The sequence below is a fragment of the Oncorhynchus keta genome, chromosome 13 (assembly GCF_023373465.1).
Source record: "Oncorhynchus keta strain PuntledgeMale-10-30-2019 chromosome 13, Oket_V2, whole genome shotgun sequence".
Lineage (NCBI taxonomy): Eukaryota > Metazoa > Chordata > Actinopteri > Salmoniformes > Salmonidae > Oncorhynchus > Oncorhynchus keta.
Genome location: NC_068433.1, coordinates 3,907,636 through 3,922,646, shown reverse-complemented (window position 1 = coordinate 3,922,646; position 15,011 = coordinate 3,907,636). Strand labels below are relative to the sequence as shown.

Here is a 15,011-nt window from a genome sequence, read left to right as displayed (position 1 = left end):
AATCACTGAGAGAGAATCAAAGAGAGAGAATCACTGAGAGAGAATTACTGAGGAGAGAATCACTGAGGAGAGAATCACTGAGGAGAGAATCACTGAGGGGAGAATCACTGAGGGGAGAATCACTGAGGGGAGAATCACTGAGACAGAATCACTGAGACAGAATCACTGAGGAGAGAAACAATTTTTCCTCCTTGAATTCCCAATTTCCAATTTCCTTCCCCCGATTTGCTTTGGGGTCTGTTATTGAAGAGTAACATCAATTGGTCTCTTTCTCTCTCTCTCTCTCTCTCTCTCTCTCTCTCTCTCTCTCTCTCTCTCTCTCTCTCTCTCTCTCTCTCTCTCTCTCTCTCTCTCTCTCTCTCTCTCTCCTCTCTCTCTCTCTCTCTCTCTCTCTCTCTCTCTCTCTCTCTCTCTCTCTCTCTCTCTCTCTTCCTCTCTCCCTCTCTTCCTCTCGCTCTCTCTCTATATATATATATCAGGTTTTATCTGGGCTGAGATTAAGGAGATGTGGGATGGAGGTTTTACAGAGTATATACACGACTGGTGGAACCTGATGGATTTTGCTATGAACTCCCTCTACCTGGCTACTATATCACTGAAGATAGTGGCTTACACACAGGTAAGACACACACACGCACACACACACACACACACACACACACACACACACACACACACACACACACACACACACACACACACACACACACACACACACACACACACACACACACACACACACACACACACACACACACACACACACACACACACGAACTCCCTCTACCTGGCTACTATATCACTGAAGATGGTGGCTTATGTTAAGGTAAGATACACACACACACACACACACACACACACACACACACACACACACACACACACACACACACACACACACACACACACATGAACACACACACACACACACACACACACACATGAACACACACACCCTCTACCTGGCTACTATATCACTGAAGATAGTGGCTTACACAGGTAAGACACACACACACACACACACACACACACACACACACACACACACACACACACACACACACACACACACACACACACACACACACACACACACACACACACACACACACACACACACACACACACACACACACACACACACACACACATGAACTCCCTCTACCTGGCTACTATATCACTGAAGATAGTGGCTTATGTTAAGGTAAGACACACACACACACACACACACACACACACACACACACACACACACACACACACACACACACACACACACACACACACACACACACACACACACACACACACATACACATACACACACACACACACACACTTGGTGATTTACTCGTGGTGGCGAGGGGCTCTTCTCTCTTTAGAAAACACACCAGAACATCCTGGGACATTCTTATGAACATTCTGGAACATCTGGGAACATTGTGATGAACATTCTGGAACATCCGGGATTATCCTGGAACACTGTGATGAACATTCTGGAACATTGTGATGAACATCCTGGAACATCCTGGAACACTTTTATGAACATTCTGGAACATCCTGGAACATGTTTATGAACATTCTGGAACATCCGGGAACATTTTTATGAACATCCTGGAACATCCTGGAACATTTTTATGAACATTCTGGAACATCCGGGAACATTTTTATGAACATTCTGGAACATCCGGGAACATTCTGGAACATTGTGGAACATTGTGATGAACATTCTGGAACATCCGGGAACATCCTCAAACATTATAGAACATTCTGGTGGTACATTGTGATGAACATTCTGGAACATTCAGTGTTGATAGGCCTCAACTTGGTGTTCTGACGAGAGCTGAATGTGTGTAGTTTGTTGTGAGTACATATGCATGATGGGTGTTTGTGTTAGTGAAAGTTGATAGCAGCAGTGCTAGATGGATTCCTGTGATAATGGCTGAGAAGCTAATGAGAGGAGCTCAACCATACCAAGATTGAACTTTGACATGTTGTCAAACCATAAAAATCTCTCCCTTCCTTTCTACTTTCCTCTCTCTCTCTCTCTCTCTCTCTCTCTCTCTCTCTCTCTCTCTCTCTCTCTCCTTCCCCTCTCTCTCACTCTCTCTCCTTCCCCACCCCCTCTCTATCTCTCTCTCATCCATCCCTCCCTCCCTCCCTCCCTACCTCCCTCACTCTCTCTCTCCCTCCTTTAACCCTCTCTCTCTCTCTCTCTCTCCGTAGTACAACTCCCCCCATCCTAGAGAAGAGTGGGAGATGTGGCACCCTACCCCCTCTCTCTCTCCCTCCTTAACCCTCTCTCTTTCTCTCTGTAGTACAACTCTTCCCGTCCTAGAGAAGAGTGGGAGATGTGGCACCCTACCCTGATAGCAGAAGCATTGTTTGCTATAGCTAATATCTTCAGTTCTCTACGACTCATCTCCCTGTTCACAGCCAACTCCCACCTGGGACCTCTACAGGTTAGTGAGTGTGTTTTGTATGATGATGATGATGGTGATGATGGTGATGATGATGATGATGATGATGATGATGATGATGATGATGATGATGATGATGATGATGATGATGATGATGATGATGATGATGATGATGATGATGATGATGGTGATGTGATGATGATTTCAGATCTCACTGGGACGGATGCTGCTGGACATACTCAAGTTCCTCTTTATATATTGTCTGGTGGACACACACACACACACACACACACACACACACACACACACACACACACACACACACACACACACACACACACACACTATATGTAATGTACATATAGTTTTTGCAACAACAGATACATTCAGATGTCTAGTTCTAGAACGATATAAAGACACATTCAGATACTCAGTTGTCTACTAGAACGATTTAAAGACACATTCAGATACTCAGTTGTCTAGTTCTAGAACGATATAAAGACACATTCAGATACTCAGTTGTCTAGTTTTTAAAGACACATTCAGATACTCAGTTGTTGTCTAGTTCTAGAACGATATAAAGACACATTCAGATACTCAGTTGTCTAGTTCTAGAACGATATAAAGACACATTCAGATACTCAGTTGTTGTCCAGTTCTAGAACGATATAAAGACACATTCAGATACTCAGTTGTCTAGTTCTAGAACGATATAAAGACACATTCAGATACTCAGTTGTTGTCCAGTTCTAGAACGATATAAAGACACAATCAGCATGTTTACATGCACCTAATAATTCGATATTAAACTGATTATGGCTGTAGGCAGATTATGCAATTGTCATGTAAACACCTTACTCTGCACACCTTAATCGGCGTTCCAGTGGTGTATTTGATCTGTGTACTAGCACCAGCCGAGAGCCTCCCTCTTTGGCGCCGGTGAAGTGAGCTCGGAACAACTTCCTGTATTCGTCTTAGAAGTCGTTTTTTACAGAATCAAATATGCATCACAAAAATGACTTGTTCACTGTGGTAGAATGTTTACTTTGATTGGTGATGTTCTGCAACTGGTAGCCTGAGTAGGTAGGTAGCCTGATCAGGGAGGCAGCCTGATCAGGTAGCCTGATTAGGGAGGTAGCCTGACCAGGTAGATTGATTAGGTAGGTAGCCTGATCAGGTAGCCTGATTAGGGAGGTAGCCTGACCAGGTAGACTGATTAGGTAGGTAGCCTGATCAGGTAGCCTGATTAGGGAGGTAGCCTGATAAGGTAGGTAGCCTGATTAGGTAGGTAGCCTGATCAGGTAGGTTGATTAGAGAGGTAGTCTGATCAGGTAGCCTGATTAGGTAGGTAGCCTGATCAGGTAGGTTGATTAGGTAGGTAGCCTGATCAGGTAGCCTGATTAGGTAGGTAGCCTAAAAGCGTCAGCTAAATGCATTATTATTATTATTATATTATAGGTAGCCTGATTAGGGAGGTAGCCTGATAAGGTAGGTAGCCTGATTAGGTAGGTAGCCTGATCAGGTAGCCTGATTAGGGAGGTAGCCTGATCAGGTAGCCTGATTAGGTAGTCTGATTTAGAGATGTGTCCATTATTAGAGACATTGTTCTTCTTGTAAAACGTGTAAACGTTTCAAACTATTATATCCACAATAGTCACGTTACTGTGTACATGTAACTATACTCATTGGTTTCTCAACAGACAGCTGAACTCTAGCATTCTCGTGTGTGTGTGTGTGTGTGTGTGTGTGTGTGTGTGTGTGTGTGTGTGTGTGTGTGTGTGTGTGTGTGTGTGTGTGTGTGTTCCTAGGTGTTGCTTGCGTTTGCCAACGGTCTGAATCAGCTGTACTTCTACTACGAGACCAAGGCCTCAGACGAACCCAACAACTGCAAGGGCATCCGCTGTGAGAAACAGAATAACGCTTTCTCAACGTAAGACACTCACTCACTCACTCACTCACTCACTCACTCACTCACCACCACCACCACCACTCACTCACCACCCACCACCACCACCACCACCACCACCACCACTCACCACCACCACCACTCACTCACTCACTCACTATATATATATATATATATGTGGGTATGTTTATATATGTATATATACACTGCTCAAAAAAATAAAGGGAACACTTAAACAACACAATGTAACTCCAAGTCAATCACACTTCTGTGAAATCAAACTGTCCACTTAGGAAGCAACACTGATTGACAATACATTTCACATGCTGTTGTGCAAATGGAATAGACAACAAGTGGAAATGATAGGCAATTAGCCAATTAGGAGTGGTTCTGCAGGTGGTGACCACAGACCACTTCTCAGTTCCTATGCTTGGTCACTTTTGAATGCTGGCGGTGCTTCACTCTAGTGGTAGCATGAGGTAGTGCAGCTCATCCAGGATGTGACATCAATGCGAGCTGTGAAGCTGGCAAGAAGGTTCGCTGTGTCTGTCAGCGTAGTGTCCAGAGCATGGAGGTGCTACCAGGAGACAGGCCAGTACATCAGGAGACGTGGAGGAGGCCGTAGGAGGGCAACAACCCAGCAGCAGGACCGCTACCTCCGCCTTTGTCCAAGGAGGAGCAGGAGGAGCACTGCTAGAGCCCTGCAAAATGACCTACAGCAGGCCACCAATGTGCATGTGTCTGCTCAAACAGTCAGAAACAGACTCCACAGGTGGGGGTTGAGCTTACAGCCCAACATCGTGCAGGACGTCTGGCATTTGCCAGAGAACACCAAGATTGGCAAATTCGCCACTGGCGCCCTGTGCTCTTCACAGATGAAAGCAGGTTCACACTGAGCACATGTGACAGACGTGACAGAGTCTGGAAACACCGTGGAGAACGTTCTGCTGCCTACAACATCCTCCAGCATGACCAGTTTGGCGGTGGGTCAGTCATGGTGTGGGGTGGCATTTCTTTGGGGGGCTGCACAGCCCTCCATGTGCTCGCCAGAGGTAGCCTGACTGCCATTAGGTACCGAGATGAGATCCTCAGACCCCTTGTGAGACCATATGCTGGTGTGGTTGGCCCTGGGTTCCTCCTAATGCAAGACAATGCGAGACCTCATGTGGCTGGAGTGTGTCAGCAGTTCCTGCAAGAGGAAGGCATTGATGCTAAGGACTGGCCCGCCCGTTCCCCAGACTTGAATCCAATTGAGCACATCTGGGACATCATGTCTCGCTCCATCCACCAACGCCACGTTGCACCACAGACTGTCCAGGAGTTGGCGGATGCCTTAGTCCAGGTCTGGGAGGAGATCCCTCAGGAGACCATCCGCCACCTCATCAGGAGCATGCCCAGGTGTTGTAGGGAGGTCATACAGGTCAGGTCAGGTATTCTGCCGCTGTGTACTCTGTTTAGGGCCAAATAGCATTCTAGTTTGCTCTGTTTTTTTGTTAATTATTTCCAATGTGTCAAGTAATTATCATTTTTTTGTTTTCTCGTGATTTGGTTGGTATTTAATTGTGTTGTTGTCCTGGGGCTCTGTGGGGTCTGTTGTGTTTGTGAACAGAGCCCCAGGACCAGCTTGCTCAGGGGACTCTTCTCCAGGTTCATCTCTCTGTAGGTGATGGCTTTGTTATGGAAGGTTTGTGAATCGCTTCCTTTTAGGTGGTTGTAGAATTTAACGGCTCTTTTCTGGATTTTGATAATTAGCTGGTATCGGCCTAATTCTGTTCTGCATGCATAATTTGGTGATTTACCTTGTACACAGAGGATATTTTTGCAGAATTCAGTTTCAGTTTGGTGTTTGTCCCATTTTGTGAGTTCTTTGTTGGTGACCGGACCTCAGACCTCACAACCATAAATGGCAATGTATTCTATAACTGATTTTAGGTAGATCCTAACTGGGATGTCGAATTTTATATTATTTTTGATGGCGTAGAAGGCCCCTTCTTGCCTTGTCTCTCAGATCGTTCACAGTTTTATGGAAGTTACCTGTGGCGCTGATGTTTAGGCCAAGGTATGTATAGTTTTTTGTGTGCTCTAGGGCAACAGTGTCTAGATGGAATTTGTATTTGTGGTCCTGGTGACTGGACCTTTTTTGGAACACCATTATTTTGGTCTTACTGAGATTTACTGTCAGGGCCCAGGTCTGACAGAATCTGTGCAGAAGATCTAGGTGCTGCTATAGGCCCTCCTTGGTTGGTGACAGAAGCACCAGATCATCAGCAAACAGTGGACATTTGACTTGAGATTCTAATAGGGTGAGGCCGGGTGCTGCAGACTTTTCTAGTGCTACGGCATGACATTTTGTCAATTGGTGATTGGTCAAGCAATTAGCTGCCAATCTAACGGTAGCTGACAGTTAATTAACATAAACACATTTAGAATCTCCTGGCTTCCAGGCACACGCCACTGATAATTAATTAACAGGCCTTTGGAACATCTACGTTTAAAAAAATCAAAAGTAAATCCATGTAATATAGTCTACACCTCCACAATAAATCCATGTAATATAGTCTACCTACACCATCCCAATAAATCCATGTAATATAGTCTACACCTCCACAATAAATCCATGTAATATAGTCTACACCTCCACAATAAATCCATGTAATATAGTCTACACCTCCACAATAAATCCATGTAATATAGTCTACACCAATAAATCCACTAACACCTAAATCCATGTAATATAGTCTACACCTCCACAATAAATCCATCTAATATAGTCTACACCTCCACAATAAATCCATGTAATATAGTCTACACCTCCACAATAAATCCATGTAATATAGTCTACACCTCCACAATAAATCCATGTAATATAGTCTACACCTCCACAATAAATCCATGTAATATAGTCTACCTACACCATCCCAATAAATCCATGTAATATAGTCTACACCTCCACAATAAATCCATGTAATATAGTCTACACCTCCACAATAAATCCATGTAATATAGTCTACACCTCCACAATAAATCCATGTAATATAGTCTACACCTCCACAATAAATCCATGTAATATAGTCTACACCTCCACAATAAATCCATGTAATATAGTCTACACCTCCACAATAAATCCATGTAATATATAAATCCATGTAATATAGTCTACACCTCCACAATAAATCCATGTAATATAGTCTACACCTCCACAATAAATCCATGTAATATAGTCTACACCTCCACAATAAATCCATGTAATATAGTCTACACCTCCACAATAAATCCATGTAATATAGTCTACACCTCCACAATAAATCCATGTAATATAGTCTACACCTCCACAATAAATCCATGTAATATAGTCTACACCTCCACAATAAATCCATGTAATATAGTCTACACCTCCACAATAAATCCATGTAATATAGTCTACACCTCCACAATAAATCCATGTAATATAGTCTACACCTCCACAATAAATCCATGTAATATAGTCTACACCTCCACAATAAATCCATGTAATATAGTCTACACCTCCACAATAAATCCATGTAATATAGTCTACACCTCCACAATAAATCCATGTAATATAGTCTACACCTCCACAATAAATCAATGTAATATAGTCTACACCTCCACAATAAATCCATGTAATATAGTACCTACACCATCACAATAAATCCATGTAATATAGTCTACACCTCCACAATAAATCCATGTAATATAGTCTACACCTCCACAATAAATCCATGTAATATAGTCTACACCTCCACAATAAATCCATGTAATATAGTCTACACCATCACAATAAATCCATGTAATATAGTCTACACCTCCACAATAAATCCATGTAATATAGTCTACACCTCCACAATAAATCCATGTAATATAGTCTACACCTCCACAATAAATCCATGTAATATAGTCTACACCTCCACAATAAATCCATGTAATATAGTCTACACCTCCACAATAAATCCATGTAATATAGTCTACACCTCCACAATAAATCCATCTAATATAGTCTACACCTCCACAATAAATCCATGTAATATAGTCTACACCTCCACAGTAAATCCATGTAATATAGTCTACACCATCACAATAAATCCATGTAATATAGTCTACACCTCCACAATAAATCCATGTAATATAGTCTACACCTCCACAATAAATCCATGTAATATAGTCTACACCTCCACAATAAATCCATGTAATATAGTCTACACCATCACAATAAATCCATGTAATATAGTCTACACCTCCACAATAAATCCATGTAATATAGTCTACACCTCCACAATAAATCCATGTAATATAGTCTACACCTCCACAATAAATCCATGTAATATAGTCTACACCTCCACAATAAATCCATCTAATATAGTCTACACCTCCACAATAAATCCATGTAATATAGTCTACACCTCCACAGTAAATCCATGTAATATAGTCTACACCTCCACAATAAATCCATGTAATATAGTCTACACCTCCACAATAAATCCATGTAATATAGTCTACACCTCCACAATAAATCCATGTAATATAGTCTACACCTCCACAATAAATCCATGTAATATAGTCTACACCTCCACAATAAATCCATGTAATATAGTCTACACCTCCACAATAAATCCATGTAATATAGTCTACACCTCCACAATAAATCCATGTAATATAGTCTACACCTCCACAATAAATCCATGTAATATAGTCTACACCTCCACAATAAATCCATGTAATATAGTCTACACCTCCACAATAAATCCATGTAATATAGTCTACACCTCCACAATAAATCCATGTAATATAGTCTACACCTCCACAATAAATCCATGTAATATAGTCTACACCTCCACAATAAATCCATGTAATATAGTCTACACCTCCACAATAAATCCATGTAATATAGTCTACCTACACCATCACAATAAATCCATGTAATATAGTCTACACCTCCACAATAAATCCATGTAATATAGTCTACACCTCCACAATAAATCCATGTAATATAGTCTACACCTCCACAATAAATCCATGTAATATAGTCTACACCTCCACAATAAATCCATGTAATATAGTCTACACCTCCACAATAAATCCATATAATTTAGTCTACACCTCCACAATAAATCCATGTAATATAGTCTACACCTCCACAATAAATCCATGTAATATAGTCTACACCTCCACAATAAATCCATGTAATATAGTCTACACCTCCACAATAAATCCATGTAATATAGTCTACACCTCCACAATAAATCCATGTAATATAGTCTACACCTCCACAATAAATCCATGTAATATAGTCTACACCTCCACAATAAATCCATGTAATATAGTCTACACCTCCACAATAAATCCATGTAATATAGTCTACACCTCCACAATAAATCCATCATTTATTTTAGACAGGTCTAAAGAAACACGATGTGAAGAAAATGTTGTCTATTTCAGAAGAACAGAATAGCATCCTCTGAGTCAGTCCTTATGTTCGGGTCCTGATCTGGCTATGACATATGGCTCTAGGCTACACTATGACATATGGCTCTAGGCTACACTATGACATATGGCTCTAGGCTACACTATGACATATGGCTCTAGGCTACACTATGACATATGGCTCTAGGCTACACTATGACATATGGCTCTAGGCTACAATATGACATATGGCTCTAGGCTACACTATGACATATGGCTCTAGGCTACACTATGACATATGGCTCTAGGCTACACTATGACATATGGCTCTAGGCTACACTATGACATATGGCTCTAGGCTACACTATGACATATGGCTCTAGGCTACACTATGACATATGGCTCTAGGCTACACTATGACATATGGCTCTAGGCTACACTATGACATATGGCTCTAGGCTACACTATGACATATGGCTCTAGGCTACAATATGACATATGGCTCTAGGCTACACTATGACATATGGCTCTAGGCTACACTATGACAGATGGCTCTAGGCTACACTATGACATATGGCTCTAGGCTACACTATGACATATGGCTCTAGGCTACACTATGACATATGGCTCTAGGCTACACTATGACATATGGCTCTAGGCTACACTATGACATATGGCTCTAGGCTACAATATGACATATGGTTGAGTGATACACCAGTTCATTAGGACTTGCTCAGAATTCTGTGGCTTTATATTATATTATTTTATAGTATGAATAGTACAATTGAACATAGCTGAATAAAATATAAATTATATTTTCTCCAAGAGATTTGAGGGAGGGCGCACATGCGTTGAGAGGTCAACAAAGAAACATCCTAAATGCTTAATTTAATTTAATTTAATTTAACGTAACTTTAGTTGTGAAACAAACATAGTTTAGATTTTTTATACATTCTAAGGCTGTATGATGAGACTCTAACGATGACTTGAAAAAAGTTGCATGAAAGGCAATGAGCTCTGCTTTGTTCAGGCTGTACACACTTCATCAGTCTCTCATTCACAATTTGACAAGCACTTGATAACGCCTCAAATTTCCCGGCTGCATCCCCTTTGTGTGGCCATAACGTAACGCCGTAACGCCCCCTGAAGAAATCCATGCCTTTTGTGGTCAGTGTGCTCTTGGGCTGAATATAATAATTATAATTCCCTTCTCCCGGCTGCGTGCTGAAGCACCTCTCACTCACATGGCTATCTGTCATGTGATCCGGTGTTACATTTTCAACTATACTTGCATCAGTGGAGGCTGGTGACCTGACAAATTGAGGAGGATGGGAGACCCACGGTATAGGCGTGGATCACAAGAGGACGACAAAGGGTTTTTTCAAAATCGTCAAAGAGCAATGATTTTAACCTAAAGCATTTAATAAAGACATGTATAGTACAATAACATGGGGAAGGGGAATGAGAAGGCTACGTACACAGTGTTGGGATCACAGCAGTGATTGAATGAGGGTGTGAAGCATGAGGTGTTCAGAGGCTTGACTTCAGTGCAGGACATGAGTTGACTGGGAAGACAAGAAACCGTATCACTAGACAGTTAGACAAAAGACCTAAGAATGATTTAGACCAAGCAAGGAGTAAAATACTGATGTGTAATAACGTGTTTGTGTTTGTGATTGACTCTACATACAGTAATGACAGAACATTGATAGGGGTCCTCATAGTGCTTGGAGAGGAAACATTCAACGTGCCAGTAGATGACCGGGCACATGAGACGTGGCTTCAGTTCATGTCAGGAGAGAGTTGACAATGGTAGTGGAGTGGAGATCACCTCTTAATCAGGGAACAGGAGGGGACTTAGCTGTAAATACAAATAGCAGATAAATTCCATTACAGCTGCACCATCGTAGGTTTAAACAACACGTTTTTCCATGAAGTTAAACTCAGACATCTCAAAATTCACAAGGTCAAACACAGTCTGCGCATCTCACCTACTTGACAAATCAAAGTAGCCCAAGAAATGTTCCTGAATAAAGCCCTGATCATCCACAGTTGATAACTGACAACTGCAAGCAGACTGATGGCACTATAGGTCCCAGAGTGGTCAGACTGGTGGCACCACAGGTCCCAGAGTGGGTGGTGGAGGTCCTGGTGGCAGGTCCCAGAGTGGTCAGACTGGTGACACCATGGGTCCCAGAGCAGGTGGTGGACTGGTGGCAGACCACAGGTCCCAGAGTGGTCAGACTGGTGGCACCATAGGTCCCAGAGAGGTCAGACTGGAGGCACCATAGGTCCCAGAGAGGTCAGACTGGTGGCACCATAGGTCCCAGAGTGGTCAGACTGGTGGTAGGTCCCAGAGTGGTCAGACTGGTGGCAGGTCCCAGAGTGGTCAGACTGGTGACACCATAGTGGCAGGTCCCAGAGTGGTCAGACTGGTGGCACCACAGGTCCCAGAGTGGTCAGACTGGTGGCACCATAGGTCCCAGAGAGGTCAGACTGGAGGCACCATAGGTCCCAGAGAGGTCAGACTGGTGGCACCATAGGTCCCAGAGTGGTCAGACTGGTGGTAGGTCCCAGAGTGGTCAGACTGGTGGCACTATAGGTCCCAGAGTGGTCAGACTGGTGGCACTATAGGTCCCAGAGGTCCCAGAGTGGTCAGACTGGTGGCAGGTCCCAGAGTGGTCAGACTGGTGGAACCATAGGTCCCAGAGTGGTCAGACTGGTGGCACCATAGGTCCCAGAGGTCCCAGAGTGGTCAGACTGGTGGACTAGTGGCACCATAGGTCCCAGAGTGGTCAGGTCCCAGAGTGGGTGGCAGGTCCCAGAGTGGTCCCAGAGTCAGACTGTGACAGGTCCCAGAGTGGTCAGACTGGTGGCAGGTCCCAGAGTGGTCAGACTGGTGGCACCATAGGTAATCGATCATTTCAATAAGCATTTTTCCACGGCTGGCCATGCTTTCAACCTGGCTATCCCTACCCCGGTCAACATCTCAGCACCCCCTTCAGCAACTTGCCCAACCCCCCTCCTTGCTTCTCCTTCACCCAAATCCAGACAGCTGATGTTCTGAAAGAACTGCAAAATCTGGATCCCTACAAATCAGCTGGGATAGAAAATCTGGACCCTCTTTTTCCAAAATTGTCCACAGAAATTGTTGCAACCCCTATTACTAGCCTGTTCAACCTCTCTTTTATATCGGCTGAGATCCCCAAAGATTGGAAAGCTGCCGCGGTCATTCCCCTCTTCAAATGGGGAGACACTCCAGACCCAAACTGTTACAGACTTATATCCATCCTGCCCTGCCTATCTAAAATCTTCGAAAGCCAAGTTAATAAACAGATCACCGACCATTTAGAATCCCACCGTACCTTCTCTGCTGTGCCATCCGGTTTCCGAGGTGGTCATGGGTGCACCTCAGCCACGCTGAGGTCCTAAATTATGTAACTGCCATTGATAAATGACGGTACTGTGCAGCCGTTTTCATCGACCTGGCCAAGGCTTTCGACACGGTCAATCCCCGCATTCTTATTGGCAGACTTAATAGCCTTGGTTTCTCCGCCTGGTTCACCAACTACTTCTCAGATAGAGTTCAGTGTTGTCAAATCGGAGGACCTGTTGCCCGGACCTCTTGCAGTCTCTATGGGGGTGCCAGACGGTTCAATTATTGGGCCGACTCTTTTCTCTGTATATATCAATGATGTCGCTCTTGCTGCTGGTGATTCTCTGATCCACCTCTACACAGACGACACCATTCTGTATACTTCTGGCCCTTCTTTGGACACTGTGTTAACAAACCTCCAAACGAGCTTCAATGCCATACAACTCTCCTTCCGTGGCCTCCAACTGCTCTTAAATGCTAGTAAAACTAAATGCATGCTCTTCAACCAATTGCTGCCCGCACCTGCCCGCCCGACTAGCATCACTACTCTGGACGGTTCTGACCTAGAATATGTGGACAACTACAAATAACTAGGTGTCTGCTTAGACTGTAAACTCTCGTTCCAGACTCACATTAAGCATCTCCAATCCAAAATTAAATCTTGAATTGGCTTCCTATTTCGCAACAAAGCCTCCTCCACTCATGCCGCCAAACATACCCTCGTAAAACTGACTATCCTACCAAATCCTTAACTTCGATGATGCCATCTATAAAATAGCCTCCAATACTCTACTCGTAAAACTAGATGTAGTCTATCACAGTGCCATCCGTTTTATCACTAAAGCCCCATATACTACCCACCACTGCGACCTGTATGCTCTCGTTGGCTGGCCCTCACTACATATCCGTCACCAAACCACTGGCTCCAGGTCATCTATAAGTCTTTGCTATGTAAAGCCTCGCCTTATCTCAGCTCACTGGTCACCATAGCAACACCCACCCGTAGCATGCGCTCCAGCAGGTATATTTCACTGGTCATCCCCAAAGCCAACACCCCCTTTGGCTGCCTTTCCTTCCAGTTCTCTGCTGCCAATGACTGGAACAGATTGCAAAAATATCTGAAGCTACTCTTATATCTCCCTCACTAACTTTAACCTCTCTAGGGTACGTGGGACGATAGCACCTCGCCAGTGAAACTGCAGGGCGCCAAATTCAAAACAACAAAAATCTCCTAATTAAAATTAATCAAGCATACAAGTATTTTACACCATTTTAAAGATAAAAAATCTCGTTAATCCAGCCACAGTGTCCGATTTCAAAAAGGCTTTACGACGAAAGCAAACCAAACGATTATGTTAGGTCAGAGCCAAGACACAGAAAAACACAGCCATTTTTCCAGCCAAAGAGAGGAGTCACAAAAAGCAGAAATAGAGATACAAATTAATCCGTAACCTTTGATGACCTTCATCAGATGACACTCATAGGACTTCATGTTACACAATACATGTACAGTGGGGAGAACAAGTATTTGATACACTGCCGATTTTGCAGGTTGTCCTACTTACAAAGCATGTGGAGGTCTGTAATTTTTTATCATAGGTACACTTCAACTGTAAGAGACAGAATCTAAAACAAAAATCCAGAAAATCACATTGTATGATTTTTCAGTAATTAATTTGCATACTTGTTCTCCCCACTGTATATATATATGCTATATATATGTGTGTGTACATGTATGTATATTTATATATATGTGGGTATGTGTGTTTATATATACTGTATATATATATATATATATATATATATATGCTCTCTCCTATCTCTCTCTCTCTCCCTCTCCAGGTAGTCTTGTCTATTTTTTATTTTTTGGCCTGATCAGTCTCTCATCTCT

The 15,011-nt window shown here is 43.0% G+C and overlaps 1 protein-coding gene across 1 annotated transcript in view; it reads left to right on the top strand.

The window, feature by feature from the left end:
- The window catches only part of LOC118379866 (short transient receptor potential channel 5-like), an 88,424-nt gene that overhangs the window by 32,180 nt on the left and 41,233 nt on the right, over window positions 1–15,011 (top strand). The window contains exons 9-12 of the mRNA XM_052460726.1: window positions 480–619; window positions 2,319–2,462; window positions 2,629–2,685; window positions 4,229–4,353. Of these exons, the coding sequence (XP_052316686.1) occupies window positions 480–619; window positions 2,319–2,462; window positions 2,629–2,685; window positions 4,229–4,353 (466 nt within the window). The remainder of the gene's footprint in view (window positions 1–479; window positions 620–2,318; window positions 2,463–2,628; window positions 2,686–4,228; window positions 4,354–15,011) is intronic.